The sequence below is a fragment of the Rhinichthys klamathensis genome, unplaced genomic scaffold (assembly GCF_029890125.1).
Source record: "Rhinichthys klamathensis goyatoka isolate OS25496 unplaced genomic scaffold, OSU_Roscu_1.1 h1tg000111l_1, whole genome shotgun sequence".
NCBI classification, from domain to species: domain Eukaryota; kingdom Metazoa; phylum Chordata; class Actinopteri; order Cypriniformes; family Leuciscidae; genus Rhinichthys; species Rhinichthys klamathensis.
In genome coordinates, this window is record NW_026606649.1 from 5,526,073 (window position 1) to 5,538,681 (window position 12,609).

The 12,609-nt window shown below is 37.4% G+C and overlaps 2 protein-coding genes across 6 annotated transcripts in view; both read left to right on the forward strand.

Moving 5' to 3' along the window:
• Nucleotides 1–296: 296 nt before the first annotated feature.
• On the forward strand, nucleotides 297–7,028 carry cpb2 (carboxypeptidase B2 (plasma)). The gene is made up of 11 exons (XM_056254318.1): nucleotides 297–434; nucleotides 1,029–1,104; nucleotides 1,643–1,767; nucleotides 1,973–2,081; nucleotides 2,166–2,267; nucleotides 2,400–2,504; nucleotides 5,798–5,908; nucleotides 6,121–6,211; nucleotides 6,316–6,518; nucleotides 6,631–6,715; nucleotides 6,812–7,028. Exons 1-11 carry the CDS (start codon nucleotides 358–360, stop codon nucleotides 6,997–6,999), a joined length of 1,272 nt encoding a protein of 423 aa, XP_056110293.1. The 5' UTR covers nucleotides 297–357; the 3' UTR covers nucleotides 7,000–7,028.
• A 3,442-nt stretch (nucleotides 7,029–10,470) lies between these two features.
• Nucleotides 10,471–12,609, forward strand: part of zc3h13 (zinc finger CCCH-type containing 13) — a 31,734-nt gene continuing 29,595 nt past the window's right edge. For 4 of the 5 annotated variants that reach the window (XM_056254312.1, XM_056254313.1, XM_056254314.1 and 1 more), the window contains exons 1-4: nucleotides 10,471–10,604; nucleotides 11,906–12,096; nucleotides 12,276–12,385; nucleotides 12,479–12,593. In XM_056254312.1, coding sequence (XP_056110287.1) covers nucleotides 11,944–12,096; nucleotides 12,276–12,385; nucleotides 12,479–12,593 — 378 coding nt within the window. In that variant the 5' untranslated portion in view covers nucleotides 10,471–10,604; nucleotides 11,906–11,943. The remainder of the gene's footprint in view (nucleotides 10,605–11,905; nucleotides 12,097–12,275; nucleotides 12,386–12,478; nucleotides 12,594–12,609) is intronic. The other variant, XM_056254315.1, reaches the window with a different exon arrangement.

Consider the following 12,609-nt stretch of genomic DNA (forward strand, 5'->3'; position numbering starts at 1 on the left):
TACCGCACTGGAGCCTACATGGGTCATCCGTTTCGTTTCAACGTCCTGTTGTCAAAATCTGCCACCTAGTGTTAAGATTTTTTGGTGGACTTCTACCCTATATATTTTTCTCATCGCAGGCAAGACATTTTCGAATTTGATTGAATGCTGACACCATTTGTTTTCATATCATATTTAATTTGAAAAAAAAAAAAAAAATGCAGTTCTTATAAACATTTTACAAACATTTGAAATAGGCTGCACCAAGCCAATTCAAAGTACATTTTAACCAGCAAACAAACAGTTCTAGATCAATACTGACCTCTTACCTTGTCTACATTATTGCACAAACTATTTGAAGACAGAACAAAAAAAAAAATGAGGCCCCTTATACCACTGGCTTACTTTATATGTTTTAACATCTTTCTTGAGAAATGTATCTGCAAATCGGAACAGTAAGTCAATTCTTTTTTTTTTTTTTCTAATGCATTATACTACAGTTAGGCCTATATTTGTATTAATTGAGTTGTTGGCTGTAGCAACACCCAGGACCAAAAACCTCCGTAATATGTCAACATTTAGTAAGCTACGAGGTTTTCATAATGTTTTATAATTGTTTATTGTGAAATCTCCCTGTAAACAATTAAGCTTACTGGAGAAAAAAAAAAAAGCATCTCACCAATATACTATGTTCCAATGCAATTTTTGACAGTGGGTTTGTTTTTTATTCACCATTTAACCATTTAAAAAATTTCTTGAATGTGCGTTCATCTATTAAATGTGGATATGCAAGCTCTGATGGATTACTGTTAAAATACAAGTAGACTATGAATAACTTTGTTATGATATAATGGCAGCCAAATGTTTTAAATAGACAGAAAACGGTACATCCTACCGAAGTGGTTATTGTGAATAATTATGTATCCATATTGTTCTATATAAAGTACTTGCATGTGATTAGATTTTTTTTCTTAACACTATTGCCCCTTCATCTGCATATCCTACATAACAATTGAAATGATTGCTGTTGTTTCCCTATTCATGCACAGTGACCAGGTTTTGTCCATCACTGTATCCACACAGGAAGATGTGGACACAGTGCGGAACATGACAAGTCACAATGAGGTGAGAGGTTATTTATTGCCATCTGTTGACTAGCATTCTGTCAGAGGACGATTGCGAATATCGGTAACACTTTACAATAAGGTTTTTATTAGTTATGAACTAAGAATGAACAATACTTCTACAGCATTTATTAATCTTAGTTAATATTAATTTCAACATTTACTAATACATTTATAAAATCAAAAGTTGTATTTCTTAACATTAGTTAATGCACTGTGAGGTAACATGAACAAACAATGAACAACTGTCTATATATAAACTAGTTATTAACTGTATGTTACATTAACAAAGATGAATAAATGCAGTAACAAATGTATTGCTCATTGTTAGTTCATGCATTAACTAATGAACCTTATTGTAAAGTGTTACCTGAATATCAAATTTGAGATGCAATATCTATACTGTAGTTACACAAGAAGTTAAGTAAGAATCATTTTACAAATATTGGCGGTTAATTGATTTGATTTATTGATCTGACCCTCAGTCTCCTCCTGTGAGTTTCAGCTGACATGTAAACTTATGTTCTGTGCTTGTTCAGACAGTATTGTGGCAACCTGCTTCGCCCAGTTACATTACAACAAATACTGAGGTTCACCTTTACATTCAGCAAACAAGTGTGGAGTTTGTCACTGAACTTCTACGCAAACATGGCATTACTTATAGGTATGCAAATCTGTTCAGTTTGTTGGATTGTGGACTATTTCTATGAACATTTAAGGTAACTTTTTAGTTTATTTATTATGATTATTTAAATGAGTGTTCACATTTATACTTAGGACAGGCTATTCAGAATTTATCTGATGTGTGCATGTTAAAAAGCAACTAATTGATTTTTAAGACTCAAAACTGTTTTTTGATATTTGTGCAGAGTTCTTTTGGAAAACACACCAGCACTGGTTGGGATGCAGACCAGAAACGATACATCAGATCCCCGGAGTGGAGGCGTGTTCTACGAGAGATATCATTCCTTAGAAGATGTAAATTGACAAAAATTTGAAAATTTACCTCAACCTTTGCATTCATTTAACAAAATGACAATTTGACCAACTTTTTTCTCTCAGATCTATTACTGGATAAATAAGACCAACCAAGATCATTCAGACATGGTGAAAGTTATTCTTATTGGGTCATCTTCTGAGAAGCGGCCACTCTATGTTATAAAGGTACACTCATTGTATTAAGAATTGATTTACTAGAGATGTGAGTGTTCTTTGAATATGTTATTCAGACACGTTACAGACACATCCACAATTTAAATTATGACTATAGTCTGGTTGTCTGTCTTCATGCTGCAGCTGTCAGGCAGGAGAGATGAGGTGAAGAGGGCCATGTGGTTGGACTGTGGGATTCATGCACGGGAGTGGATTGCTCCAGCCTTTTGCATGTGGTTTGTCAAATATGTTAGTATAAATTGTTCAATCTCCTTTCAGCATTATAGCTTAAGCCTTAACCTAAGCTGTCTGTGTCATGCTTTTCTTCACCCTCAGAGTCACTGTGATTTTGCTAAGACATGTTCCTGGATCAACATCTTTTGTTAATCCTGGAACAACAATTCTGTCTAAAAACATAACCCTATCCTTACCCCTAAATCTAAACCTATAACGTATCCCTGAAATCTGAGGGAAATGATAGGTGAATAACACTGATGTAAAAGCACCTAACCCTTATTGTAAGCCTAAACTTGACATTAACTAAACCTATCCCTCAGATCTGATTGGTTGATTGGAATGTTGTATGTATCAACAAGGATGTTGATCCAGGTACATGTTTTACTTGGTGAAATCACGTTCACCCCCTATCCCCACCCCTAAACCTAACTTATCCCTAAAATCAGAGGGAACAGATTCAGGCAAGCTGACAGTCTTGCCTTGGCCCGGGACAAGATCTTAGATGGATCCCCCCCCCCCCCCCCCCCCCCCCCCCCCCGGCCAACTGAATAATAAAAACACGTTTAAATGGGTACATTTTCTCTAAATGTCTTCATTTTCTTTTCTAACATAGCCTACTGCAGCTCTTGTTAAAACACACTAGACATGCAAAATATGTGCATTTGGGTGACTTTTTGTGTGAAATCATATTTATTTTTTTGTCCCTCAAAACTATGCTTTCACTTTTAATTAAGCATGAGCAGCGCAGCAAAAATAGACTCGGATCTGCCGCTTCAAGGCATGCACGCGCATCAAGTATCGGGTTTGAGAAAAATCCCGGGGGGGGGGGGGGCGGGGGTGGGGGGGGTTGGGGGGTGGGGGGTGTGTGTTCTTGACCACTATTTCAAGGACAATTAGGAAGAAAACAAATAAAAAGCTTTTATGTAACTCAAATATTAGATATTTTTTCCACAAATATGCCTATTTTATTTATTTTTTAACAATTATTCCATAATTTAATGAGGGCCCAGTTCTGCCCCCCCCCCCCCCCCCCCCCCGGCCAACTGAATAATAAAAACACGTTTAAATGGGTACATTTTCTCTAAATGTCTTCATTTTCTTTTCTAACATAGCCTACTGCAGCTCTTGTTAAAACACACTAGACATGCAAAATATGTGCATTTGGGTGACTTTTTGTGTGAAATCATATTTATTTTTTTGTCCCTCAAAACTATGCTTTCACTTTTAATTAAGCATGAGCAGCGCAGCAAAAATAGACTCGGATCTGCCGCTTCAAGGCATGCACGCGCATCAAGTATCGGGTTTGAGAAAAATCCCGGGGGGGGGGGGGGGCGGGGGGTGGGGGGGGGTTGGGGGGTGGGGGGTGTGTGTTCTTGACCACTATTTCAAGGACAATTAGGAAGAAAACAAATAAAAAGCTTTTATGTAACTCAAATATTAGATATTTTTTCCACAAATATGCCTATTTTATTTATTTTTTAACAATTATTCCATAATTTAATGAGGGCCCAGTTCTGCCCCCCCCCTAACCCCCCCCCAGCCCCCCCCCCTTACCCTGGGCCCGGGACAACAGACCCGTTTGTCCCCCCCTGTCGGCGGGCCTGAGGTGTATAACACTGATGTAGAAGCGCCTAAACTTGACATAAACTGTGAACTTGTCCCTCAAATCTGTTTGGTTGATTGGAATGTTGTTCCAGGATCAGCAAAGATGTTGATCCAGGAACATACTTGGTGAAATCATGTTCACCCTTCTTCACCAACCTCTTTAAGCCATTTAATCTATTTAACCAATTTCTACTTTCCATTTGCGCATGATTTGGATAAAACTCTTTATTAAACCCTTAAATGACATCTTGAAGAGTCACATCAGTTTGAGCTTTGCATGTTTAAACTGTTTTTTTTTTTTTGCCAGTCTTGAAGGCAGATTTCATGATCTTGGCTAATGCACTAATCAGGGCCAGATTAGCCCCAATTAGTTGACTTAACTCGCAAATCGCGTGGAAACCCGTTGCCCTTATACCACTCTAGTTTTTACTTTTTACACAAGCTGAAACTTAACATGTTGAGTTGTATTAACATGGAACCCTAACTTTTTACGCAAGCTGAAACTAAACATGTTGAATTGTAGTTGTCTTTACCGAAAATCATTAGTTCACATTCTAAAAATGTTTTGAGTATAGGTGTACTATTAGGTACCCTGCATGCATTGCAACATGAGGCTTTTCATTTTTCACTTTTCATGACTTTTAATCTTTATTGATTACAACATCAATATGCAGTCAACACTGGATCACTTTACTCTTGGCTTTTTTGCTATAACAATTGTGCCTTTTAAACACACAGGTAAAGCAGCCAGAGAAAATCTAATTTAAATGTCAAGGGCAAGAGCCCAACTAAAGCCAACACTTATCACCATTATGGTGACTATTTTTAAATTAAATGAAACAATAATTCATCAACATCTAAACCTCTGTTAATTCTCAATACCGTCTGCTGCCGAGGCCTGTGCTCGTCCAGCCAGGTGTAGAGCCCCTTGGAAGCACGTTAGACGCGGGTCGTTTCACATGACCAGGCAGGTTTTTGAATACCAGTGGTTTCTGCCTTTTGATTTGTGTGGTGTTTGAACCCCTCCCCTTCCTTATGAAACTAAACATACCAAGTAATCTCTGCTAAACCTGATTAGTGCAATGAATCTTTTAGCTAAACAGTACAAACAACTAATGTTGTTTAGTAATGATAGCAGGTTTTTACTAAACATAAAAGAATAAGTAGTGATCACTCGTAAGTTTAATTAGAAACTAAATACAGTGTAGGTCACTTAAAGGTAACATTAGCGTAGTTTTGGAAATGTGCTTTGGGTCGTTGTCCAGTTAGAAATCATTTCTGTTCACATTTCAATTGGTTTGCATGTATTTGGCTCAATCCACACTGATCATTATGCCAATATGCTTCCCAATTCTTCCTGCTAAAATTAAGCTCCAGAAAAACTTGGTCTCTCTCTGTAGATATTGCTGGTGCCTTGAGTTTGTGCCATTTCAGCAACAGAGCCCATAGAGCAAATCTCATAGTTTCCCCTCGTCCTGCCGCTCCATTCGGTGGATATGTTTTTCTCATTTTTATAATGGATTACCTTGCTTGACTATGTTCTGTGCCTTTATTTGACCTTGACATACCGCAGATTGAGAAATACATCTTTACAAGCTTTCACGACCAGTAATTGTTCAATAAATTGGAGCAAATTAGAGCAATTATGGGAAATCTAATAGAAAGTTTTTTTCTTCTTCTGTTTTGTTGTGTTTTGCCAGGCACTACAATTTTACAACCAGAACACTGAAATCACAGAGATGTTGAACAACATGGACATTTACGTCTTGACAGTCATGAACCCAGATGGATACAAGTATACATGGACAACAGTAATATGCTAAAATTATTATTATTTCCAGTGCTTTTAATATGCTGTTAAAATCATAATAATACATAGTTTGAGTGTATTATTAATTTCCCTGAAATGGAAAAGCTGAATTTATCACTGACATTTTCTTGATCCAAATTTAGCAGTACTTATTCGAAAAAAATCCTTATGACATTAATCTTATCTTGACCAACTTTACCATTTCCCAACAAGGATCGTATGTGGAGGAAAAACCGCTCTGTTAACAAAGACAGCGAGTGTGCTGGAGCCGATTTGAACAGAAATTTTGATGCAAACTGGTGCAGTGAGTTCCAAATACTAAACCTTCATTAAAAACCACTGTTATAATTTTATTTCTCTTTTGAATTGATATTACTCCTGGTTTAATTCTTCCACTCTGTTCTAAAGCGAAGGGTGCCTCCAGTGATCCATGTGATCCTACTTATTGCGGTCAGTTCCCAGAGTCTGAACCAGAGACTCAGGCCGTGGCCCAGTTCCTGCGCTCACATAAGGACACAGTCAAGCTGTACCTCTCCATTCACTCCTACTCTCAGATGCTTCTGTTTCCTTACTCCTGTTCCTATGATGAGGTTCCAAACCACAATGAGTTGGTGTGTGATGAAGTTAATGCATGAGCGTTTGTGTTTGTGGCGGGCCATTCTAGTAAATAATACAAGTAAAAAGAATGTTTTTTAAAAAACTTCTATAACTTCTTTCTGACAGTTTGAACTTGTTAAGGAAGCTTCAACAAAAATACGCAGATACTACAGGACTATCTATAAATATGGTCCGGGTGCAAACACCATTTGTAAGCTTTCTGCTGTTCTTAGAATACAAATATTTTATTGATAACTGTATTTGAAATTTCTTTGTTATGTTAATACGTTTGTTTTTCTTTCACAAGATTTGGCCCCAGGAGGCTCTGATGACTGGGCGTATAATCTTGGGATAAAATATTCCTTCACCTTTGAGCTTCAGGATCGTGGTCGATATGGGTTTCTTCTTCCTCCCAGCTTTATCCCTCAGGCCTGTAATGAGGCTCTACTGGCATCAAAGATCATAGCCTTACATGTGATCAAGAAAACTCAATAAAGGGCTTCCAGCAACAACCTGAGCACACAGTACAGATTCAGATTCTTAACTTTTACTCCTAACTAAACAAAATGTGTACTTAAAATGTGCTTAAAACATCAACTGATAACTTTTTTGAGAGTGAGGTTCTTGTTTTGTGTGTATGCAAGTGTGTTCTAATATACCAAGTAGCCTATATTTACTACAGCTGTTTTTACCACAATAAAACATTGTTCACTCGGTATTGGTTTCTAATTTGCTTCTTGATACTTTTAGTTTCAGAAAAATGCTCAAGAAAGTCAAGAAAACAAACAAGTGGAAGTATTCCCGCCCCAAAGTCTTTGGTATGGCATACTGGCATCAATATCAATATATATATATATATATATATATATATATATATATATGTATTCAGTGTAAATGGTCAAGATTCACGTGGGCCACATTATTATGGAAAAATCACATTGAGTGGAATGGAGTGGTCTGGTGTGTTTATACTTTGCAATTTTCTAGGTGTTTCTCAATAGTCAAGTCACCTTTTATTTACATAGCGCTTTACACAAAACAGATTGTTTCGAAGCAGCTTTACAGTGATAAACAGAAAACTAATGATCAATGATGCAAACATGATTAAATTCAGCTGTAAAGCAGCTCTAAAAAGACAACAGTGTCATTTTTCAGCTGATGTCAGTTGCAAGCCAGATGCGACAGTGGCAAGGAACCCAAACTCCATCAGGTGACAGAAAGGAGAAGAAAAAAAACCTTGGGAGAAACCAGGCTCAGTCCAGTTCTACTCTGGCCAAATTAACAAACATGGTGTGATTTATGATTCCAGATTGCATCACAAACCAGATTATGGATTGATATCATTCCGAATATTTAATTCAGCTCCTTCTGCTTGAAGATCGTAATACATCACGCAACACGCCAGCAATACAAAGTACAGCGAGTTTGACTACAGACTCCTGAGCACAGGAGAACACAGTCTGGTCATTCTGCAAATTAAACAGCAGCTTTCTTATGAGAAGGGACTTACCAAAGCTCCAAAGCTCCATAGGCATGGTCTCTTTCGAGTGGGTGCTCCCTGTGGGGAGGCGACAGGCACAGGTGCTTCTTTTGGGGATGAGGACGTTCTTCTTCTTGGGGTGAGGCAAGCCCAGGTGCATTTTAAGGGACAAGGAGGGCACTGGTGCTTCCTCTGGGGACAAGGCAGACAAAGGTGTTGATCATGTTGTACTTGGTGAAATCATGTTCACCGATGCTCATCAGTTTTGGAGCAGGGTGATACAGAGGAAAAATAAATAGCAGTTTAAACAGCTCTTAAACCCGTCTCTTTAATATATTTGTGTGTAATAATCTTGAAGAAGTCTATGAACATTACAAAATCCCATTGTGCTCTGTTTGCAAAGCCTACAAGACATTGTCAAACAAGTTTTTGTCTCATTTAAATATAAAAAGACACATGCCATTATAAAATGTGACTTTCATGAACAGATCTGAACTTGCCATTGGTGGAAATATATTAAAATAATGATGAGGGAGAAGAGAGAGTACGTGTTCATTTAGCACATGTTAATTAAAGTACTTAAATGTATAATTACACTGTAACAAGGACATCTTTAAATAAAGAATAACCCTTTATTGTCAGAACAATAGAAGCGTAACATGATATAATAAAACATATATATAAAAATGTAAAACACTAAACTTATTTACAAATTCAGTGCCTTGATCTGTCAAGGGAGCACACCAAATTTGTTTTCAGTGGGAAAGCCTCACAATGTTTCATTACCGTGTTATTGTAATACCATTACAAATATGTACTCCTTCATTCGTTGGTGTGAGATTCCCTCCTACAATCTCCATGGATGTACCACCTGGTAAACATTCATACTCAAGATGTACATGTAATATTGCTATCATGAATTAAAAACATTCCTTGTGTTCTTCATACAAACATGACTTACCACAACAGGTATGATGTGAAACAATTCAACAATCAATTCAAGTTAAAATAACAAGGTAATGACCAATAAGACTCTTTCTCTGTGCAATGTTAAAAATGAATGAGGCAAAAGTGAAAGAGCTGACTGAATTTAAAAGTTTAAGATATCAAGATATCATTAATTTTGATTCTTCAGAGAACATGACAAATCTCATCTCTTTTCTACTATACAGAGTAAAAAATCAGCCTCAATGGAAATAACACACTAAGGATTCACATAATTAAACTCCACACAAGCATGGCCATTCAAAGCGCTTGCTTGTGGCATCTACATTATAACACAGATAAATCCAAGAAGGGTCTTATTTGTCATTACCGTGTTATTTTAACTTTTATGTTGAATTGTTTCACATCATATTTTAGATGACATGTAATTGTGCACCACTGGTCTCTGCCTTCTCATTTACATTGGAGGGCCTTTATGTGATTTAAATATAGCCTTAACCAAGGTATCAAAATTGATCATAAAAAATGTGGCTTGCTGGCTTACTTTTTACTTTTAAGTTGTAAAGGTTGTGAAGTTGTTTTTAATCCAGGAAAACAATAGAAAACTATAAGAAAAGGCTCTTGCATCATATTTAAGCTTGTTATTTACCAAATGAGTCTGAGATATGGCACAGAATAATTAGTAAAATCCCTATTACTTTGGCCAATTAGTGTCCTGCCTTCTCCATAAACACATTTGTGGAAAATGCTAAATGCTAAAACAAAAAATAATTGCTCACTTTATTCTGTTCATATATAGGCCTATGCAAAATACCCCCATGAGCAACATTTATCGGACACATAAATGTGCAAAACACTATGTGGCCAAATATTTTAGCCACTTAGTAATTAAAATGTCAAGATTTAAATAGTCGCTTGTAGAATATAACTAAATGTTGCAAAAGTAGCCTACTGTAATAGGGTTGCTATTTATTTACATCATAGCATGTTTCTAACCATATGGAGCAGTTTTTTTTGTGTGGAGAAAAACACGTATTAAGAATCTTTATATTTGAATGCATGCATGTGAAAAAGAGTAACATTGATTTAAATACAAAAGTCTGGTTGAAGTTATGTAGGCTATAACTAAGCAAGCAATACAGAAACTTTAGTATGCCACCAAAGATACATTTATACCAGTCATCAACAGTTTTAAAGACTTTCAAAGAAAAACAGTAGTTACAATTTTTTTTAAAAAATTAATGGGTTTTGCAGATATCTCCATTTTTATAACAAATAATTCACTATATTTGGTCTCATATGGTACAAAATCTTACTGAAGTCTATGTGACAAATCAAAAGTAATCTAAAAGTAAAGAAAAACGTAGTCAACATACTAGGCTACCTAAAAGCGTAATCTAATAGATTAAATTAGTAACTACATTTTCCATGTATATTGTATTTATTTATTTTTTCAAGGAACGGTTTAAACAAAATCTAAAACAAACAAACAAAAAATACCCCCTCCACTTTCCCATAATCCTCCTCTCCTCAGTACTTCGGTGCAGTTTGCGCTGTCTCGCCAGCATCATGACGGCGGCCAAGGGGAAGACCGCTTTGCAAGACTTTTGCATGTGATTAGGAGTTTATCCCCAACAGTCTGTGAAACTGGACTTGACGCATCATTCATATTCGGGTAAAGTTCCTGTTTGTATTTGTTTACGGGTCAATCAGCAGCAGTTTCAGCGGGGTCGTTATCGAGGCTTGTGCTATCAATGTAGGCCGCGCGGCATTATATGCGGCTCTTACCGTAGCATTCTGCTAATGAATGACTACTTAAAACACGCAAATGATTATAAAATACCTTTTTAGTGAAACCTCGCATGCCTTGCTAGTAGCTATAATATTGTTAATGCAGCTTATAGAGAGAGACAGGCAGTCGCATTTGCACACATGTGACTATTGTGCTAGTGTTTACAATGAACTGGGCTCCCACGGTCACGGGAAAACAGGAAGGAACTATCAAATTTAATAAAATATTTAAGTCATGAAAGTTTTTTGTCGTTTTGGAGACGTTTGTTCACAAATAAGTAGATTATAATTGTGTAAATATCATAATATTCGGGATTGGTACCTGATATAAATCTTTCTCAGCAATCTTTGTACAGTAGTTTAAAAAAAATCACGCAGTAATCATGAACGACTGGAAATGTCATGGACATTCATTGTCTGGTCAAAAAGTGTGGAAACCCACTCATTGAAGTACATAAGACAAAACAAATGAATTATATTGTGTGAACAATAAACCCCAAAAGCTAGATCTGAAACTGAAAATTTAGTGATTTAACACTGTTACTACAGGCTCTGATCTCTATTTAGACTAAAGCTATATTATATATATTATCATTGTTGCTGCCATGTTTCAAATCGACACTTCCCTTCCAACGTCACAGCACAGGAACAGGAACTCGTGTCCCATCTAGAATTCCGAGTTTCCCACTTGTAAATATGACTTCATGTGCTCGGAAGTCGCCATTTCCAGATTTCAGACTCCACTTGAATGGCACAATAATATATAGGCTGTAGGCTGAGGTAGTTAGATATGAATGTGACCTTAGAATTAATGTAATGTAATTCATCCAGTGTTGTAGTTGAGAACAAGAGTCAAGACCAAACCCAGAAGAGAGTTGAGTTTGAGCCAATACATAGTCCACATGCTTCCAAGTACATGACATGACTCAACAGGCCATGTTTTCTTGGTCTCTAACAAAGCCAAGGCCATAATTTCTTTGTCATTGTCATTTAGACTAAAGCTATATTAGGGCACCTGCAGGGAGCATGTGGACTCTGTCTTGAATCGAACTCCTCGTCTTCAATCTCTGTCTTGACAAGGCCTCAACCCTCTTCTGGTCTTATTCTTGACTTGAACTTGACCATCTTCTGGTCTCTGTGTGACTTGACTCAGTGAGCTGGTCTTAACTACAACACTGCATTCAGCTTCAAAATGCTGGTGCCTTTTATTTGCCATTTTTCTAATGCAGCCCTGCAGAATGTCCAAGATCAGGCGGAAGGTTACAGTGGAGAATTCAAAGACCATATCGGACAGCAGCAGTAGTACGACCACCCCCTCCCGCAGGCCCAGTGTGTTTGAGAGACTCGGGCCCAGCACGGCCAGTAATGCAGCAGAGGTAGGGATACTCGTCACCCACTATTGAGCAATGAAAACTTGGTGAGCTGCCTACCTAGAAACTATTTCCGGTGTCTAGGTAGTACCTCACTGGGTATTAAATTATCATTTTTTTGGTCCAGGTGCCCTTGTAAAGTGTATAAATGCAACAGACTGTCCGACATTTGTCTTCCCTTGCAGACTCATTGTAGAAACTGGTTAAAGACTGGGAACTGCAGTTACGGTAACACGTGTCGGTACACACATGGAACCCCATCACGAGGAAAAGGCTTCTCTGGAACGTTCAGCAGGTGAGAGTCCATTGAAGAGATGCTGTTTCGTAAATGTACCTGCTCAAATTCTTGGCCGAATGCTTGACATTCTGCATGTGTGCCGGTCTGCAGGTCAGCCGAGAGGCCCCCTGGGGATCTCAGGGAGAGGATGAAGAATAAGAGACAGGATGTAGATGGTGACACACAGAAAAGAGACGCAGACGAACCCACTTCACCTACAACCAGAGTAGGCTGCTCTAACA